At 38.5% G+C, this 21,891-nt stretch overlaps 3 protein-coding genes across 3 annotated transcripts; all 3 read right to left on the bottom strand.

Annotated features, from left to right (window-relative positions):
• Window positions 1–2,319: 2,319 nt before the first annotated feature.
• LOC130085430 (ladderlectin-like) lies at window positions 2,320–6,405 on the bottom strand (the record flags this gene model as incomplete). Its single annotated transcript, XM_056251196.1, has 5 exons — window positions 6,336–6,405; window positions 6,023–6,102; window positions 2,878–3,000; window positions 2,604–2,715; window positions 2,320–2,431 (listed from the first exon to the last, which is right to left on the bottom strand). Coding segments are annotated over exons 1-5 (497 nt in total), but the record flags the coding sequence as incomplete, so codon positions are not given.
• A 2,261-nt stretch (window positions 6,406–8,666) lies between these two features.
• Window positions 8,667–10,768, bottom strand: LOC130085439 (ladderlectin-like). Its single transcript, XM_056251201.1, has 5 exons — window positions 10,699–10,768; window positions 10,386–10,465; window positions 9,232–9,354; window positions 8,958–9,069; window positions 8,667–8,785 (listed from the first exon to the last, which is right to left on the bottom strand). Exons 1-5 carry the CDS (start codon window positions 10,766–10,768, stop codon window positions 8,667–8,669), a joined length of 504 nt encoding a protein of 167 aa, XP_056107176.1.
• A 2,146-nt stretch (window positions 10,769–12,914) lies between these two features.
• Window positions 12,915–14,915, bottom strand: LOC130085440 (ladderlectin-like). Its single transcript, XM_056251202.1, has 5 exons — window positions 14,854–14,915; window positions 14,618–14,699; window positions 13,482–13,604; window positions 13,208–13,319; window positions 12,915–13,033 (listed from the first exon to the last, which is right to left on the bottom strand). The coding sequence occupies exons 1-5, from the start codon at window positions 14,913–14,915 to the stop codon at window positions 12,915–12,917; spliced, it is 498 nt and encodes a 165-aa protein (XP_056107177.1).
• Window positions 14,916–21,891: the final 6,976 nt, after the last annotated feature.

Here is a 21,891-nt window from a genome sequence, read left to right on the forward strand (position 1 = left end):
AGATGACAGTTCACTCCAGTGGGGGTGCGGTCGTGATATAAGGGAAAACCTTATAAGGATCAGAAAATGGTTGGAGAGTGTGACACCTGGGTCCAAGCCTCTCACCTTCGACAACACCAACAGGCCTCAACCATCCAATAGAGCACAAAGTGAGGGATTCAAGGACGTGCTAGTAACGTACCTCCCGAACCTACGAGGGAAAGACCATTGCAACGGCACGCAAAGTGTCACCCTGGCGAACACAGAACGTCCGTGGGGCGAACGAGATGATCAACACAACTGATGGTTTAAGTTTAACAGAAGAATCTGTTTTTGTGATGATTTTGTTTGATTGAATCAAACTAGGTATTGATTTGATTGTAAATGTAGAAAATATATTGATTGTGTCTGTAATGGAAATATTAGAGTTAATATTGAACAACTGCATTGGTTAGAAGAATGGATAAAATTATAAGACTTCTCTGGTTAGATTTAGTTAAATATGGCATTAAATAGAGCTTACTAAATTGAATTAGAAGTGAACAAAATATGGTTAGGAAAACCGAGGTGAAACATGCTGTCTCTTCAATTGGTGAAAATGACAGTCTATCCCAAGGATGAACAAAATTATGTGACGATACATGTAGCGGGAGCTACAGTGAGATATGTGTTAAATGTATGTTCTGTTTGTTTTTCTTCTATTTGTTTATTTTCTGAGAAAGATTAAGGGCAAAAGATTTAAAGAAGGTTACAAGCAGCGGTCATCCGTGTTACGAGATGGCGTACAAAGATAGGGTTTGAAACTGAGTGATTTTTATTATACTTTATCTGTTTGTTTCCTTACTATGTTATAACTACCTTTTTCCTTACTGGCGTGACTGAGGGTCTGTTTACAGGAGCGCAGGAACAGTGATTTCTCGCTTAGCCCGGCGTCGTAAAAATTTTTACTTGCTAGCTAAAATATTACGGGGCCTTTCCCCCACAAAAACAGCCTTATGCTTCTTCATTCTAAACTTTTCTTCACAGGTTCAAGGAGAGTGATCATTTATGCAAAAAATCAGAGATGAAGAGTATAAGTGTGATGATATGACTTAAAATTTGTTTTATTGTTTATTATTGTGATTATGGGTAATCAGAATGATAAAAAGTGAGGAGTTGTAGTGGCAATTTTAATGATATTCATTGATCTTTAGTAAAATATAGATGATTCAAAGAATGTCACATGTGTGTCTCTCACTTGTAGTGAGAGAAGATTCTGTTTATGTACCTGGGGAGGCAGAAGAGGGAGACACTCCAGAGAACAGACGAACAAGGACCTCTGACCTAGATGTCAGAAGGCCATTTTGGTGCAGGGGAGCTTAGTGGGCCAACTAGTGACGTCTATGGAAAACTACTGGGAGGAAGGCTCTGGGGGGGAAGAAGGCCTTGAAACTAAGATAAAAGCTAGTTCAGTCTGTCTGGGGGTGTGTCACTCTTCTGCACAGTGTAACAACTGTGTATTAGACTGCTCCTATTCTTGCAAGAATAAATACTTCTATTTTATATAATTTGACTGAGTGTCTCTTACGCAGTGATGTTTGTTTGAGATGAATTTTTGCCACAACACCCCAAACAGTGATTAAGGGTTAAAGCAACAGTCCATGCAAATGCAAAGTTTTAAAGCTCAGAATGGCACAAACAACTATTAGCCCATTTATGGACTTTTTAGCTACAAGTTATGACATTTGAAATTGAAACCGTGACTGCAGCTGAAGATTTAGAACGCATGTGTCAGTGTGACATAACAGATTGAGCTTCATCTCTCAGGTTTAAGGCGACTGATCTTATAGTTTAGAACTGGGGTGTTTAGCATTAGGGACCCCCAGGGGACCTCATGAAGCTGGAAGTAGGGGGCGCTCTAGATCCCAACCAACATTTTCTTTTCGAAAAGACACACAGACCTAACATTTACATTATTCATGTGACATTCAACAGTGTAACATAGTATTACCATGGGGCTTTGGACTTTGCCAGAATACCATGTAAAGCTCATGGTGAATTCCAGCATCATATTTTAATAAGACCGAAACCAAAAAGAGCCCTGGTTGAAACCCAAAATTTGCTCACAAACCATTGTAGGAAACACATGTCTTGCTTGTCGATGAAGCCACTTGCTTAAAAACCTTCCCTGGTTTCATTAAATGTCATTTAACGAACCAGATCCTCAAACCTTGCTATGCAATATAGATTTACTTGATTGTCCACAATGCACATGCTTTGATTCAATGCTTTTATTCATTTGAGGAGGGTTTCAGAAAAAAATATTAAGAGATGTACTATACTTTCTTTACGAAATGTTACTCTGAAATCGGTTTGTTTTCTGGAAAAAAAGGAGGAGTTGTTCTCTCAATGTCCGAAACACAAATATATTTCATTGAGGTTGAACAGGGAGAGTCGTTCCAGCAACGGTTAGCTGTAGGGTGGAATAATGAAATCAGTTACTCTGATCATTACAGTGGCGTTAGAATCAATTGTGTTCGACTTAAGGCACTTGGTGAAATCCAAATGAGTCGTTTAACGTTACTGTATGACATGAAATTATAGGATTGCAAATTATAATTAAAAAAAATAATTTAACTGCTCACAGTCCCAGTTGATCTCCAAACAGTTCTCGGGAACATCAAAATTGTTCGGTTCTCCAGAGCACCAGTGGTCGTAGTCATACACAGATCCATCACTCCACAACCACTCTCCATCCTAAGTAAAAAGAGAATGAATCCAAAAAGTGCACTAGTGGTCAGACAAGCGAATTAAGTTCAGCTTTGAAGTCAAACTCTCTTCATTAGAAACTTTGCCTTTGAAGCAGAAATTTCAGTTTAGACAAACAAATAGGTTTCTTTAGGGCACAAGTTAACTTACTTGTTCACCATCATGACCACCAACCCAAGCTCTTGTGGAGGAAGGCAACAGACTCAGCAGGAAATCATTCTCTGGTTGATCATGCACAGATGCGAGATTCGCACCAAGACTTTGACAGTTTCTCTGAAGAGACAGATTTGTGACATTGCAAAATATAATCTTTTTAGAAGCATAATTGACTTTAAACAATTTAGTTATTTGCAAACAAAGTCTGCTCTGATCGATTATTTGCTCTGTATCGGTTTTGTGTTGCATTTATTTGCAGAAGAGAAATTGCTTCAAAAGAAACACTAAGAATCTTTAATCTGTAATACTTAAATTAAGGGAGCTGTATGTAAGAAAGGCATTTCAATTAATCATAAAATGGCCCTGATGTGTCTCTAGACATTAAGAAATCATGTTCATTTCAAATACTTATATCACTGACAACAGTAGTACGGCCACGATATTGTCATTTAAAAAGTGAAGTTGCAGCCCTCAACTGATGTTGACATCTTGTGTTTTGGCCTGAAGCCCCACCCTCCACCTATCTACCAATCACAAAGTCAGTAGTGTTTTGGCATCCGGGTTGCCAGCTCTGCTCTAGTTGAAAGTTCCTTGTAGCAGCCTACGTTCCTGCTGGATCCTGCAGCCTATCTGGCAACCTCGAGTCAGGGGGGGGAGGGGATACACCGCTCTACAGTAATTTGAAAGTGATTGCAGTACCAGTTTTGGCCACAATCTTACATACAGCTCCTTTACAGGGATAGTTCACTTTGAAATTAATTTGATACATTTTAGCAAGGGCGTAGGTTTAGGGGGGGACGCTAGGTACTAGTCCCAATCAATATTTTGAGATGACAAATTTGTCCCCACCAATATTTAGCAAGCTCCTTTGAACTGCTATTTTGATATTTGCGCTGCATTTGGATCTTTGCGCTGCCATTTGGATCGATTCCAACGGCCAGGACGACGACAGTACAAGATACGCCGTAATTTGATTGGCGGCAGGGTATCTGACAGGCAGGCTACACGCGCGGGCCGGGACTACTTTTTGTGCTTGCACTCACTGGCAGCGAGCGAGCGGGTGGTGTGTGTGTGTGCGCGCGTGACGACGCCGACGGTAAGTTACCAGCCCAGGGCTGTCTCTGCGTGCCATATACAAAGGCCAGAGTAAAATATTTTAATATTCCGGTTTTTTGCCCCTTTTTGTACTTTGTAGATCAGCTATGTCACCCAAGAAGAAGAAAGGGGACATACGAAGCTTTTTCATAAAGCAGATTGTAAGTAGGCAAAAATAACTAGCAGTAGTAGTGACTGACCAGGCTTTCAAATGCAGATTCTAGTGGAAAATAGTATTAACTGGTGATCCTGGTTACCCAGGATATTGTTACAGTTAAACCTAGCTTGAAGCTTCTGCAATCTTTCAAGGTTAGGAGCATTAATTAGGGGTGTGCAGCACAGATAGACTCATAGAAGTCGCACTATCATGATAGAATGCTACGTTAGCAAGTCACTGAATGTTAATTAGCCTACCTTAACTTAGAATCTTGCCGTCATAAACAGTGGATCTGAGACATTTTTCGTTTCTACATTCTGTTTATGTAATGTATTTGTGAGTGTAGCCTACTTGCTTAGACACATGTGCTGGAAAAACATGTTGGCAATGTTAAAAAGGCAAAAGTTAACACTGTTGGTTATTCAAATATAATAAATCATTATTTGATTGATAATATCCAAAATAACAATATCTGGTAGGAGGGTTAAACTTGCTAGCCATAGGATAGACTACAAAATTAATTAACCATTTTGTATGCAGGAAAGACAGCATCAAACCACAACAGATTTACATTTATTCATTTAGCAAACACTTTTTATCCAACGACTAACAATTGAGAACAATAGAAATGACAAAGGAAATCACCATTAAAGCACTGTTACTTATCTTACAACAAAATAATTCCCGGCTGGGGGGGGGGATGTCCCCACCAAAGCTGAGACCAAACCTACGCCCATGCATTTTAGCTTACCTCGAGGGCATCCAAAAGATGTAGGTGTCTTTGTGTCCACAGTATTTTCAATTTTGATATTTTTAGGTCAAACCGTTCTTGTCGGTCATATAATGCAGGTCTATGGTCACTTCCTCAAAGAGCATGCACAGAGAAGTCCAAATTAAACATGATTTAATGACTCGTAAATGGAAGTAAACATTGATGGCCTAAGACATGAAACGAGCGGTTTGTGTGAGAAAACAAACAGTATTTATATTGTTTTTACCTCTTGTAAACCCAGCCACGTCCAAGTGATCTGAGGTCGCGAGCGCTTCGGTCTTCTCCGGAAAGCACCGGAAGTGATCTCTCGCGCGTGTACGTCACTCATACAATTGTTTAATTTTTTTGGAATCGTATTCTTTTACGACGGTTTAAACATCCCGGATAAGCGCAAATTAGTATCCTTTTAATTAGCCGTCTTACCTACAATCTCTGTTCTGTGTAAACAATGAGTGACGTACACGCGCGAGAGATCACTTCCGGCACTTTCCGGAAAAGACCGAAGCGCCCGCGACCTCAGATCACTTGAACGTGGCTGTTTACAAGAGGTAAAAACGATATAAATACGGTTTGTTTTCTCACACAAACCGCTTGTTTCGTGTCTTAGGCCATCAATGTGTACTAACATTTACGAGTCATTAAATCATGTTTAATTTGGACTTCTCTGTGTACGCTCTTTGAGGTGGTGACCATAGACCTGCATTATATGACCGACAAGAACGGTTTGACCTTAAAATATCAAAATTGAAAGTACTGTGTACACAAAGACACCTACATCTTGGATGCCCTTGAGGTAAGCTAAAACATATCAAAAATTAATTTCAAAGTGAACTATCCCTTTATAGACACCTAATATGAAATGTTGTCCAAATAACTTCATTGTAGTCAAGTCATATTCATATATATGGCGCTTTTTACAATAGAGATCAAAGCAGCTTTACAGAGATAACAGGACAATAATGCAACAAAGTTTGTATCCAGAAGAAAATAGCATCACAGTACAGCTTAAGTAGATTCTGTGATGTTTTGTTAAAAAAAAAAAAAAAAAACATTTAGTTAATATATATATGGTGTGGTGAAAATCATGCTAGAAGTAATTGTAACTAACACATTACCTCTGCTTTTACCCAGTGAACCGATAGAGAGAAGTACTTGTAGCACCGCTGTCCAAAATTGGTCCATCCATGTCGGCATCCTACTAAATCAAGTGTGGATCAGTACATAAATGTTATGGGGATTTGTAATATTTACAACAAAAAGAGTTTTTTATTTTGGATGTGATTATATGCCAAAAATTATGTGTATTTTGACACTGAAAATCCTTCATTAATCATGTAAATATAAGTAAATGGAATCTTGCACATTCCCAAAACGCATTTAAACTATAGGGTTTTTCCAATTAAATGTTTTTGTTACCTTCTGCATTACCAGAAATATGTGCTGCATTGCCCATGGAGAAGATAACGAAAAGCAGCAGAAGACTTCTCAGCATTGCCATGATGAATCTGCAAATGAATAAGCAAGTAAAGTTAAATGTCTGCACTCAAATGCTGCACACTGCGGATTCTCAATGCACTTAAAAAAACACAGCAAATGTTATTCAGTATGTTCCAAAAAACCCACCTTGCTTTTCAGATTATTGCCTTGAGAATCTCAGAGGAAGTTTTTGTGAAGTTCCAGAAAGAGCCCTGCGTTTATAGCCTACTTTACTAAGTGGGCCTCATTTATCAATCTAACGTAGATCCGAGCGCAGAAATCATCTTACGACAGGGTTCACGTGTGAATCATGAAACATTAGAATACAGCCAATCACGTCGTACGAATAATCGGCCGTTGATAAATGGCAGCTGAAAACAATCTTCATTTGAATATCATTCACGGTTTAGAAGCCGTAACTTCCTCATTATCTTCGCCTGGGATGTTCCCATGACAACGCAGCACCGTGGTGTCCATGTCTTATTATTGCTGCTGACACAACTGTTGCAAATATATATACATTTTATTTTATATATATATAAAAAGGTTTTAAAATATGCGTTATATATGTTTGTGTGTAAGACATTCAATAGTCTTAATTTGACCAATATAATAATTTTAACTATATATATATATATATATATTTGTTCTTTTATTGTTCGCTTTATTGTTAATTTCATAATATACAATATTCACACAGTCCATAAAAAACATTCCAAATTAATAAATATATTATTGTTATGTTTTACTTTTTGCAATAATCATTCATTTAAAAAACAGATCCAGAAGGTTTTCATACATTTTGATATTAGATTTATATCTTTGGAAATATATATATAATATATAAATGGATCTATATAAAATATCCATGTATGTGTGTGTGTGTGTGTGCGTGTGAGAGAGAGGGTGAGGGAACATGCATGTTCCATGTTGCATTTGTAAAAAAAATCAGATTTATGCCAGTTTAGTTGATTTGTGGCCAATTTCTATAAAAATGCTCTCTATTGCAGTCACACACATGTGTGTTTGTTTGTGTGTGTGTATGAGATAGAAAGTTCGTTCCACTTTTTTTTTTATGCTCTTGGACCAGACCTTGATTTAAATGTTTGTTTGTTTGTTTTTATTTACGCCAGTTTTGTTAATTTTATTTGCCAATTTCTGTAAAAATGCTCTGTTGCAGTCACATACATGTGTGTTTGTGTGTGTATGAGATGGAAAGTTCGTTCCACTTTTTATTTATGCTCTAGGACCAGTCCTTGGTTTATATGTAGAAATTCAGATTTATAATGGATTTCCTTTTTTTTTGACAAACAAAATGAAAAAGTGTCTTTTTTTTTTTCATTTTCCAATTCATTTTCAATGTGGGGTCATTTTGATCACAAACATCTTAAACGGTAAAAAAAAAAAAAATTACACACCTTTAGAACAACCAAATCAAACCCAGTTTTTTTGTGCGTGTTTAGATTTAGGAAAAGTCACAGAGTTTCATGCCCCTGAGATTAAGGTAACACTTTTCAAAAAAAATGAAGGAAAAGTCCAGTGGGGTCAGTGTGACCCCAAACAGTGATTAAGGGTTAAAGCAACAGTCCATACAAATGCAAAGTTTTAAAGCTCAGAATGGCACAAACAACTATTAGCCCATTTATGGACTTTTTAGCTACAAGTTATGACATTTGAAATTGAAACCGTGACTGCAGCTGAAGATTTAGAACGCATGTGTCAGTGTGACATAACAGATTGAGCTTCATCTCTCAGGTTTAAGGCGACTGATCTTATAGTTTAGAACTGGGGTGTTTAGCATTAGGGACCCCCAGGGGACCTCATGAAGCTGGAAGTAGATAGAAGCTCTAGATCCCAACCAACATTTTCTTTTCGAAAAGACACAAAAACCTAACATTTACATTATTCATGTGACATTCAACAGTGTAACAGTATTACCATGAGGATTTGGACTTTGCCAGAATACCATGTAAAGCTCATGGTGAATTCCAGCATCATATTTTAATAAGACCGAAACCAAAAAGAGCCCTGGTTGAAAACCAAAATTTGCTCACAAACCATTGTAGGAAACACATGTCTTGCTTGTCGATGAAGCCACTTGCTTAAAAACCTTCCCTGGTTTCATTAAATGTCATTTAATGAACCAGATCCTCAAACCTTGCTATGCAATATAGATTTACTTGATTGTCCACAATGCACATGCTTTGATTCAATGCTTTTATTCATTTGAGGAGGGTTTCAGAAAAAATATTAAGAGATGTACTATACTTTCTTTACGAAATGTTACTCTGAAATCGGTTTGTTTTCTGGAAAAAAAGGAGGAGGAGTTGTTATCTCAATGTCCGAAACACAAATATAGTTCATTGAGGTTGAACAGGGAGAGTCGTTCCAGCAACGGTTAGCTGTAGGGTGGAATAATGAAATCAGTTACTCTGATCATTACAGTGGCGTTAGAATCAATTGTGTTCGACTTAAGGCTCTTGGTGAAATCCAAATGAGTCGTTTAACGTTACTGTATAATATGAAATTATAGGATTGCCAATTATAATTAAAAAAAATAATTTAACTGCTCACAGTCCCAGTTGATCTCCAAACAGTTCTCGGGAACATCAAAATTGTTCGGTTCTCCAGAGCACCAGTGGTCGTAGTCATACACAGATCCATCACTCCACAACCACTCTCCATCCTAAGTAAAAAGAGAATGAATCCAAAAAGTGCACTAGTGGTCAGACAAGCGAATTAAGTTCAGCTTTGAAGTCAAACTCTCTTCATTAGAAACTTTGCCTTTGAAGCAGAAATTTCAGTTTAGACAAACAAATAGGTTTCTTTAGGGCACAAGTTAACTTACTTGTTCACCATCATGACCACCAACCCAAGCTCTTGTGGAGGAAGGCAACAGACTCAGCAGGAAATCATTCTCTGGTTGATCATGCACAGATGCGAGATTCGCACCAAGACTTTGACAGTTTCTCTGAAGAGACAGATTTGTGACATTGCAAAATATAATCTTTTTAGAAGCATAATTGACTTTAAACAATTTTAGTTATTTGCAAACAAAGTCTGCTCTGATCGATTATTTGCTCTGTATCGGTTTTGTGTTGCATTTATTTGCAGAAGAGAAATTGCTTCAAAAGAAACACTAAGAATCTTTAATCTGTAATACTTAAATTAAGGGAGCTGTATGTAAGAAATGCATTTCAATTAATCATAAAATGGCCCTGATGTGTCTCTAGACATTAAGAAATCATGTTCATTTCAAATACTTATATCACTGACAACAGTAGTACGGCCACGATATTGTCATTTAAAAAGTGAAGTTGCAGCCCTCAACTGATGTTGATATTTTATTGTACACGCGCGAGAGATACTTCCGGCGCTTTCCGGAAAAGACCGAAGCGCCCGCGACCTCAGATCACTTGGACGTGGCTGGGTTTACAAGAGGTAAAAACGATATAAATACTGTTTGTTTTCTCACACAAACCGCTCGTTTCGTGTCTTAGGCCATCAATGTTTACTTCCATTTACGAGTCATTAAATCATGTTTAATTTGGACTTCTCTGTGCATGCTCTTTGAGGTGGTGACCATAGACCTGCATTATATGACTGACAGACAAGAACGGTTTGACCTAAAAATATCAAAATTGAAAGTACTGTGGACACAAAGACACCTACATCTTGGATGCCCTTGAGGTAAGCTAAAACATAAAATTAATTTCAAAGTGAACTATCCCTTTAAAGACACCTAATATGAAGTGTTGTCCAAATAACTTCGTTGTAGTCAAGTCACATTCATATATATGGCGCTTTTTACAATAGAGATCAAAGCAGCTTTACAGAGATAACAGGACAATAATGCAACAAAGTTTGTATCCAGAAGAAAATAGCATCACAGTACAGCTCAAGTAGATTCTGTGATGTTTTGTTAAAAAAAAAAAAAACATTTAGTTAATATATATGGTGTGGTGAAAATCATGCTAGAAGTAATTGTAACTAACACATTACCTCTGCTTTTACCCAGTGAACCGATAGAGAGAAGTACTTGTAGCACCGCTGTCCAAAATTGGTCCATCCATGTCGGCATCCTACTAAATCAAGTGTGGATCAGTACATAAATGTTATGGGGATTTGTAATATTTACAACAAAAAGAGTTTTTTATTTTGGATGTGATTATATGCCAAAAATTATGTGTATTTTGACACTGAAAATTCTTCATTAATCATGTAAATATAAGTAAATGGAATCTTGCACATTCCCAAAACGCATTTAAACTATAGGGTTTTTCCAATTAAATGTTTTTGTTACCTTCTGCATTACCAGAAATATGTGCTGCATTGCCCATGGAGAAGATAACGAAAAGCAGCAGAAGACTTCTCAGCATTGCCATGATGAATCTGAAAATGAGTAAGCAAGTAAAGTTAAATGTCTGCACTCAAATGCTGCACACTGCGGATTCTCAATGCACTTAAACAAACACAGCAAATGTTATTCAGTATGTTCCAAAAACTCACCTTGCTTTTCAGATTATTGCCTTGAGAATCTCAGAGGAAGTTTTTGAGAAGTTCCAGAAAGAGCCCTGCGTTTATAGCCTACTTTACTAAGTGGGCCTCATTTATCAATCTAACGTAGATCCGAGCGCAGAAATCATCTTACGACAGGGTTCACGTGTGAATCATGAAACATTCGAATACAGCCAATCCCGTCGTACGAATAATCGGCCGTTGATAAATGGCGGCTGAAAACAATCGTCATTTGAATATCATTCACGGTTTAGAAGCCGTAACTTCCTCATTATCTTCGCCTGGGATGTTCCCATGACAACGCAGCACCGTGGTGTCCATGTCTTATTATTGCTGCTGACACAACTGTTGCAAATATATATACATTTTATTTTATATATATATAAAAAGGTTTTAAAATATGCGTTATATATGTTTGTGTGTAAGACATTCAATAGTCTTAATTTGACCAATATAATAATTTTAACTATATATATATATTTTTGTTCTTTTATTGTTAGTTTTATTTTTAATTTCATAATATACAATAATATACAATATTCACACAGTCCATAAAAAACAATCCAAATTAATAAATATATTATTGTTATGTTTTACTTTTTGCAATAATCATTCGTTTAAAAAACAGATCCAGAAGGTTTTCAAACATTTTGATATTAGATTTATATCTTTGGAAATATATATAATATATAAATGGATCTATATAAAATATCCATGTATGTATATATATATGTGTGTGTGTGTGTGAGAGAGTGAGAGAGAGAGAGAGAGAGAGAGAGAGAGAGAGAGAGAGAGAGAGAGAGAGAGAGAGGGAACATGCATGTTCCATGTTGCATTTGTAAAAAAAATCAGATTTATGCCATTTAGTTGATTTTTGGCCAATTTCTATAAAAATGCTCTCTATTGCAGTCACATACATGTGTGTTTGTGTTTGTTTGTGTGTGTATGAGATAGAAAGTTCGTTCCACTTTTTTTTTATGCTCTAGGACCAGTCCTTGGTTTATATGTAGAAATTCAGATTTATAATGGATTTCCTTTTTTTTGACAAACAAAATGAAAAAGTGTCTTTTTTTTCATTTTCCAATTCATTTTCAATGTGGGGTCATTTTGATCACAAACACCTTAAACGGTAAAAAAAAAAAAAAACACACCTTTAGAACAACCAAATCAAACCCAGTTTTTTTGTGCGGGTTTAGATTTAGGAAAAGTCACAGAGTTTCATGCCCCTGAGATTAAGGCAACACTTTTCAAAAAAAATTAAGGAAAAGTCCAGTGGGGTCAGTGTGACCCCAAACAGTGATTAATTTAAAGCAACAGTCCATGCAAATACAAAGTTTTAATGCTCAGAATGGCACAAACAACTATTAGCCCATTTATGGACTTTTTAGCTACAAGTTATGACATTTGAAATTGAAACCGTGACTGCAGCTGAAGATTTAGAACGCATGTGTCAGTGTGACATAACAGATTGAGCTTCATCTCTCAGGTTTAAGGCGACTGATCTTATAGTTTAGAACTGGGGTGTTTAGCATTAGGGACCCCCAGGGGACCTCATGAAGCTGGAAGTAGGGGGCGCTCTAGATCCCAACCAACATTTTCTTTTCGAAAAGACACAGACCTAACATTTACATTATTCATGTGACATTCAACAGTGTAACATAGTATTACCATGGGGCTTTGGACTTTGCCAGAATACCATGTAAAGCTCATGGTGAATTCCAGGATCATATTTTAATAAGACCGAAACCAAAAAGAGCCCTGGTTGAAAACCAAAATTTGCTCACAAACCATTGTAGGAAACACTTGTCTTGCTTGTCGATGAAGCCACTTGCTTAAAAACCTTCCCTGGTTTCATTAAATGTCATTTAATGAACCAGATCCTCAAACCTTGCTATGCAATATAGATTTACTTGATTGTCCACAATGCACATGCTTTGATTCAATGCTTTTATTCATTTGAGGAGGGTTTCAGAGAAAATATTAAGAGATGTACTATACTTTCTTTACGAAATGTTACTCTGAAATCGGTTTGTTTTCTGGAAAAAAAGGAGGAGGAGTTGTTATCTCAATGTCCGAAACACAAATATATTTCATTGAGGTTGAACAGGGAGCGTCGTTCCAGCAACGGTTAGCTGTAGGGTGGAATAATGAAATCAGTTACTCTGATCATTACAGTGGCGTTAGAATCAATTGTGTTCGACTTAAGGCACTTGGTGAAATCCAAATGATTAGTTTAACGTTACTGTATGATATGAAATTATACGATTGCAAATTATAATTTAAAAAAATAATTTAACTGCTCTCACAGTTCCAGTTGATCTCCAAACAGTTCTCGGGAACATCAAAATTGTTCGGTTCTCCAGAGCACCAGTGGTCGTAGTCATACACAGATCCATCACTCCACAACCACTCTCCATCCTAAGTAAAAAGAGAATGAATCCAAAAAGTGCACTAGTGGTCAGACAAGCGAATTAAGTTCAGCTTTGAAGTCAAACTCTCTTCATTAGAAACTTTGCCTTTGAAGCAGAAATTTCAGTTTAGACAAATTGTGCCCTAAAGAAACCTATTTGTTTAACTTACTTGTTCACCCTCATGACCACCAACCCAAGCTCTTGTGGAGGAAGGCAACAGACTCAGCAGGAAATCATTCTCTGGTTGATCATGCACAGATGCGAGATTCGCACCAAGACTTTGACAGTTTCTCTGAAGAGACAGATGTGTGACATTGCAAAATATAATCTTTTTAGAAGCATAATTGACTTTAAACAATTTTAGTTATTTGCAAACAAAGTCTGCTCTGATCGATTATTTGCTCTGTATCGGTTTTGTGTTGCATTTATTTGCAGAAGAGAAATTGCTTCAAAAGAAACACTAAGAATCTTTAATCTGTAATACTTAAATTAAGGGAGCTGTATGTAAGAAAGGCATTTCAATTAATCATAAAATGGCCCTGATGTGTCTCTAGACATTAAGAAATCATGTTCATTTCAAATACTTATATCACTGACAACAGTAGTACGGCCACGATATTGTCATTTAAAAAGTGAAGTTGCAGCCCTCAACTGATGTTGACATCTTGTGTTTTGGCCTGAAGCCCCACCCTCCACCTATCTACCAATCACGAAGTCAGTAGTGTTTTGGCATCTGGGTTGCCAGCTCTGCTCTAGTTGAAAGCTCCTTGTAGCAGCCTACGTTCCTGCAGCCTATCTGGCAACCTCGAGTCAGGGGGGGAGGGGGAGGGGATACACCGCTCTACAGTAATTTGAAAGTGATTGCAATACCAGTTTTGGCCACAATCTTACATACAGCTCCTTTACAGGGATAGTTCACGTTGAAATTAATTTTTGGTATGTTTTGGCTTACCTCAAGGGCATCCAAGATGTAGGTGTCTTTGTGTCCACAGTATTTTCAATTTTAATATTTTTAGGTCAAACCGTTCTTGTCTGTCGGTCATATAATGCAGGTCTATGGTCACCACCTCAAAGAGCATGCACAGAGAAGTCCATATTAAACATGATTTAATGACTCGTAAATGTTAGTACACATTGATGGCCTAAGACATGAAACGAGCGGTTTGTGTGAGAAAACAAACAGTATTTATATCGTTTTTACCTCTTGTAAACCCAGCCACGTCCAAGTGATCTGAGGTTGCGAGCGCTTCGGTCTTTTCCGGAAAGCACCGGAAGTGATCTCTCGCGCGTTACCTCTAACATTACCTCTGCTTTTACCCAGTGAACCGATAGAGAGAAGTACTTGTAGCACCGCTGTCCAAAATTGGTCCATCCATGTCGGCATCCTACTAAATCAAGTGTGGATCAGTACATAAATGTTATGGGGATTTGTAATATTTACAACAAAAAGAGTTTTTTATTTTGGTTGTGATTATATGCCAAAAATTATGTGTATTTTGACACTGAAAATCCTTCATTAATCATGTAAATATAAGTAAATATGTGCTGCATTGCCCATGGAGAAGATAACGAAAAGCAGCAGAAGACTTCTCAGCATTGCCATGATGAATCTGAAAATGAATAAGCAAGTAAAGTTAAATGTCTGCACTCAAATGCTGCACACTGCGGATTCTCAATGCACTTAAAAAAACACAGCAAATGTTATTCAGTATGTTCCAAAAACTCACCTTGCTTTTCAGATTGTTGCCTTGAGAATCTCAGAGGAAGTTTTTGAGAAGTTCCAGAAAGAGCCCTGCGTTTATAGCCTACTTTACTAAGTGGGCCTCATTTATCAATCTAACGTAGATCCGAGCGCAGAAATCATCTTACGACAGGGTTCACGTGTGAATCATGAAACATTCGAATACAGCCAATCACGTCGTACGAATAATCGGCCGTTGATAAATGGCGGCTGAAAACAATCTTCATTTGAATATCATTCACGGTTTAGAAGCCGTAACTTCCTCATTATCTTCGCCTGGGATGTTCCCATGACAACGCAGCACCGTGGTGTCCATGTCTTATTATTGCTGCTGACACAACTGTTGCAAATATATATACATTTTATTTTATTTATATATAAAAAGGTTTTAAAATATGTGTTATATATGTTTGTGTGTAAGACATTCAATAGTCTTAATTTGACCAATATAATAATTTTAATATATATTTTTGTTCTTTTATTGTTAGTTTTATTTTTAATTTCATAATATACAATATTCACACAGTCCATAAAAAACAATCCAAATTAATAAATATATTATTGTTATGTTTTACTTTTTGCAATAATCATTCATTTAAAAAACAGATCCAGAAGGTTTTCATACATTTTGATATTAGATTTATATCTTTGGAAATATATACAATATATAAATGAATCTATATAAAATATCCGTGTGTGTGTGCGTGTGTGTGTGTGTGTGTGTGTGTGTGTGTGTGTGTGTGTGTGTGTGTGTCTAGGCTGTGCCCGCACACACACGTGTGTGGGGAAGAGAGTTTGTTTATCGAGATAATCTTTATGTAGACAAAGCAGCAGCATCAAATCAGCGTTGCCGACCAGGCGTCACAGCTATTCCTCCTAAAAATACAAACATGAGCATACTTGCGATATATAAAATGAGCGCTGTAAAAAATTGGAGGTTGCACGTACCTTTAATTCATAAACCCGTCGCCCATCCACGCCACGCATACACAGGACACGGGATACACATCCCCTGAAGCACGGGAATGCAAGAGGGGCCTACAAAGGGAGAGCGCCGCCACTCAAAGCTCACTCCGCAAGCTATCCCGGCCGCTCAAAGCATCATGACACGGGACTACAAGAGAGGCATGTATGAGAGCCGGGGCGGCGAACAGCCGCGAACTATCCCGATGCTATGAACACCACAATCGTTTACACAAAATCCCACATCTGTGTTCACTACCTACCTCAAAGCGGAAGCACTACAGGGACAAAGGGCGGTCCCATGGGCAATGACGCGACACTCAACCAGCAAGTACACGCAATAAGTGACTACATGTTCTCTTTGTTTTTTATATCATCCCACCCTGTTTGTGATTTGACCCACACTACCCCAAGCACATTAACCTGATTACCGGGCAACAATACGTCCCACTACACAAAGGATAAGGACTATCGCTTGAACTGATACAGTTAAACTGATGTCATTGTTACTGTTCGTATCACTGTGTATCAAATGCTGAGGAAGATCTAGAGCTAAAATTCAGATATGGTAATGAGCATTTCGTTTCCAACATGCACTGTAAGCTGTAGACCAATCACAATAGACTGGGCCATCTGCCCAATCAGAGCAGAGTAAATCAATCACAACAGTCTGGAGCATCTGACCAATCAGAGCAGAGTAGACCAATCACAACAGACTGGACCATCTGACCAATCAGAGCAGAGTAGACCAATCACAACAGACTGGGCCATCTGACCAATCAGAGCAGAGTAAACCAATCACAACAGACTGGACCATCTGACCAATCAGAGCAGAGTAGACCAATCACAACAGACTGGACCATCTGACCAATCAGAGCAGAGTAGACCAATCACAACAGACTGGACCATCTGACCAATCAGAGCAGAGTAGACCAATCACAACAGACTGGGCCATCTGACCAATCAGAGCAGAGTAGGCTCTCGGAAAGGAGGGGTTTAGAGAGACTGAATCGTGTAACGAACAGTTTCAGACACTGTAAGAAAAGAGCTACAATGTATATTATGAGAACATTTTAATGTTTTTTTTTACCTTGGACCTGTTGTAGGAGACCTCCAAAACAAAACAAGGAACCTTTGAAATAGTATAACAGGGGAACTTTATGATGCATTGTATAATCTTTAAGTGGAAAAACTGCCCTCATTGGTCCAAAAAATGGTTATTATAACCCTCTGAGCTGTTGGAAGTGATTTGTTCCCCTAATGATTAGGTAGATAAAGAATACAAGCACATATATACAAAAGCTAGCTGGAAAAAGAAATCCCATCAGCATCTGTCTCAGGACAAAGTGGCCTGAACCTTCTCAGAAGATTATGGATGTTTCTAAATATACAGCCAAATGGGACCACTCCATCTCACATGAAAGGAGCAGAGAGCCGTTTCATACTGGAGAAGAAGGACTCTTTGAGATCAATAAATTCAGAACAATCTCACCTCTCAGCATGAAAAGTGAGATTTTTGCAGTAATAGCTCAAAGGATGACCTCATGACTGAGAATGGGCATATTGACACCACTATTCAGAAAAGGGACATCATACGATGCCTGGACCGCACCAGTTTTCTTAGCCAGATGATCTAGAAGGTCAAAATAAATAACAGTGACCTATTAGTGGTCAGTCGATTTGGTGGATAGGTCAATCCCACCTGACCTAATATTTGTGACAAAGCAATACAATTGTGATCCCTTCCAGGGTACAATCATTTTGTGCAGTTTCTCTAAAGCATGCCTCTAGCAATGTCTAAACTTGATTAATTTTGTAATGTAATGTCAAATATATGTCTGAATATAAATTGTAATATTTAATCAAATCAAATGAAAAACGTTAAAGGGGTGGTTCAGGATTTTGGACATCGGACCTCATTTCCAAGTTAGCCTGGGTGTTATTTATCAGTGGAGACAGTTTTCAAAAAATGTCATCCAGTCCTTTCAGTTGCATAGTTCGCCGGTGCTAGCCTAGCGCGAGTCAACGGTATCTGCTAGCCTGCCATTAAAAACAGTTTTACCCACTCCACAGTACACCAAAAGCAAATCAATTATAACGCCAGACTATCGATGTAAATGTCTGTTGAGAGAATAATGCTAGAAATCAAAGTACTCTTGCATCTCAATGATCGCATTACATTTACAGGAACTATAGTTTCTCAGTAGCGGCGGAATTTTACTTTACTCGGGTTTGTAGTACTGCGCCGAAAAGTAAACACACAACAGAAGCGCACTACAGTCGGGACGTCTAGCTAGCTAGTAGCCTTGAACAACGATATTGAAACATTCTATTGTAAACGAGGGAATTGGCAACATGGTGATTCGGTAACATGGTGGTTCGGTGTGCATTTCGAAATTGTAAAAATAAACCAAAGACAATTGACCCTTCGCTAAGCCCCGCCCTCCTTAGTTACTGTTGCTACGCCTGTCAAGCTTTCGCGGCTGCCACGTCTATTACAGTGTGAATGCACCGGTGTCAGACATTCCCAAGGAGATATTTAGTAATTTTTGGCGAACAAGTGAAATATCTGAGAGAGCAAAACAAAAGGGACAGCAGTATGCATTCGAGGGATATATCCACGACATAATATGCAACTTATTTGAGAATAATTTCATCAAAATTGAAGCTAAAGCCCAATTTATACTTCTGCGTCGAACTCACGCCGTAGCTACGTCGTAGGCTGTGTGTAGCGCGCGTACCCTTCGGCGTACCCTGACGTGCACCTCTCCAAAAATGTAACAACGCGTCAATTCTACGCGTACCGCAAGCGCTGTGATTGGTCTGCTAGAACCGCTCCCCGGCTTTCACATGCTCCCTCTGCATGTGTAATTGCGCAACACTAAGACGTAGCTTTACAGTAAAATATGCTTCACCCATTTACACTTCTTTCCATATGGTGGTGTGACTCCCCTTCTGTCCGGCGTTAACGACTGCAGTGTACTTGGCGCGTCAGCACACGCGACGGCTGCAACTACAGTGTGGTCTCCCTAGTGGACCAGCACGACAACCCTCTGGATTGACCCAAGTAGGGGACATCTCTAGGGTCTTCAAGTGGGCACCTTCCGTCCTCAGTGTTTCGTCGACTAGTCCACGACACCTCAAGAGGGCTCGACAGTGACTCTGGCGTCCCAGAGTCACCCCCCTCCATCCCCCACTCAACTCAGCCCAGCTTACTGACCTCTACGTCCCTCCTGCTGCTGAGACCTAACCACAATCTCACAATCTCTCCGCAACCCGACCATACGCGCCAACCCGTTTGACTAAGGCTGTCGAGCCCCACTGGTGCGTTAATATGCAGTTTCAGTGGCAACGGTTCCATATGGCATACCACCTACCGCACAATACATAAATCAATATAGTTAAATTAATGACTAAATACATGTTAACTAAAGAAAAAGGACATGGTGAGGACAGGAACATGCACAGTGTTGAGACGCTATATACACATATAAAAAATACATAAATAAGAACTATAGACAACAAGTAATTACATTGAGTTTGGATTGGACAACTTACACCTACAACATTGACAACTGGCCGTTGGGTCCAGCAGGTCCGGGTCTTTTTCCCCCAATTTATTTTATCAAAGGAGAAGAATGTTTCGAGTACTCCTCGAGTTAGAAGGGGTGGGAAGTCCGGGTGCTCCGTTATGCACATTGGTCGGTCTCGGGAGGCGCTGTGCCCAGACACATCTAAATCTTGGAAACTAGTGTCCAGATCCAGTTCTGTTTTCTGTGGGATAACTAAGTCCCACTCCCTGCAGCAAAAACACTCGTCTTCCGTCGGCATTTGTTTACATTTTCTGCACTGGCACCACCAGTCTCCCAATGTTCTGTCCCGGTTCTCTACAGCATCTCCAGTGGCTGCTGTCTCTACACACATTCTTTCTCTTTCTGCCCTTTTAGCATTCATCTCGATTAGTTCTTCGTCTGTGTATTCCGGCTCATACATGTACGATTCGTTGAATAACACACATTCCTCGTCTTCAAAGTCCGAAAAATTGGCATGGCTTTCAAACGTGGCCATAGTCCTATGTCTTGTTGATTTCTTCGTGAAATATACTCTGCTTCTGTAGTGATGAGTGTCAGCGGCAGGTAAATACACTTGCGTGATTGTCATGTGGACTGGCTCTCTCGGTTGCCTAGGTAACTTAATATTAATCCGCCGCTGCTGTAGACTGTGCTAATAAAAAGTATAACTATTGCAATGCGATGAAAGGGTAGTTTGATTTCTAATATTAGTCTCTCAACAGACATTTATGTCGATAGTCTGGCGTTATAATTTATTTGCTTTTGGTGTACCGTGGAGTGGGTAAAACTGTTTTTAATGGCAGGCCAGCAGATACCGTTGACTCGCGCTAGGCTAGCACCGGCAAACAATGCAACTGGAAGGACTGTCTCCACTGATAAATAACACCCAGGCTAACTTGGAAATGAGCTCCGATGTCCAAAATCCTGAACCACCCCTTTAACATTTTGTTAAATGTGCAAATGGAGGAAGAGGGAGTATATCTTGGTGGGGTATAAAACAGTGTTCGGCTCTAGGGAGGTTCAGATAGAAATTTGGTACAGTATAGCCCATATGCTGTTCACTAACATTTAAAAAAGGAGAGATAGAATAAACACACAGGCATTACACACAGCAATCTGATTTGTCACGGGACAAAAGTTTTGGACAGTAATTCCTTCCGAGTAATCTAGAGTCATTACTAGTGGGTTACCATGATCTTCACTTAAGAGTACTGATCCAAATAATTAGTAATTCCTTTAAGGATGTAGTAATACTTGAGTCATTACTTCCTTAAACCTTACAAAAACCTCAAAAGCTTACAATGATTTCAGAGTTTTCATGTTTTTCACTTTAGAATACTGTTCCTAATAATTAGTAATTCCTTCTGAAGGATTTGGTCATATTTGAGAAATTACTAGTGGGTTACCATGATCTTTACTTCATAATTAATTATACATTATAAAGGGTCATAATTAATGTGAATAATGCATATACTAGTTTTTAGTAGTTCCCTGGGAGGTATGAAAAAATAGTTGTTATTGCTTCCTAATTCATTAATTAGATTCTTGTTAGTTAATAGTAGCTACTAGAATGTTAATAGTGTGTTTCTGTGTAGTTATTCCTTATACTGACAGCAGAATTCTAAAGTATTACCCGAAAACAACCAAACTAACATTGAAGATACAGGACCAATGACTAGAGAGAAACCAGGGCTTATATATGTGACTGTGTGTGTTTGTGTGTATGGAATCACACAGAGCAGGTGGATGGATGGTCACTCAAGGTTGCACATTACTGGGCCTGTCACAGACAGAACTGGGACAAACACGACCAAAAGCTGGTTAGTGTACAATCAACGCATCAATGTTGCTCAGAGGTCCATCAGCGAGAGACTCTGCTGAATATACATTTTACAAAGTGATCGTGTACATATAGTGGAATAAAACTCATTAAAGAAATAACTTACTGTCTCTGTTCTCATTTCTCATCAATCCACATAAATACAGAAAAACTATAAACTTAAGTAACCATCATTTTACATATTTTTGAATAATTGAAATATAGAAAGAGAAAAACGCCGACCTAAAATGGCGCAGTTACACAGTTCAGCACGTGCGAGCATATAGCACGTGTGTTAATGCTAATACTCAATTCGGCTAATATATTTTTACACAGAACATGACAAATCCGAATATAATACATACCTGGGACAAACACGACCAAAAGATGGTTAGTGTACATCAACTCATCAACGTTGCTCAGAAGTCTGAAAGGTACAATATGTAGGATTTTTATCCACCAGGGGTCGCTACTTGCTAACCTC

The sequence above is a fragment of the Rhinichthys klamathensis genome, unplaced genomic scaffold (genome assembly GCF_029890125.1).
Source record: "Rhinichthys klamathensis goyatoka isolate OS25496 unplaced genomic scaffold, OSU_Roscu_1.1 h1tg000079l_1, whole genome shotgun sequence".
NCBI lineage: Eukaryota > Metazoa > Chordata > Actinopteri > Cypriniformes > Leuciscidae > Rhinichthys > Rhinichthys klamathensis.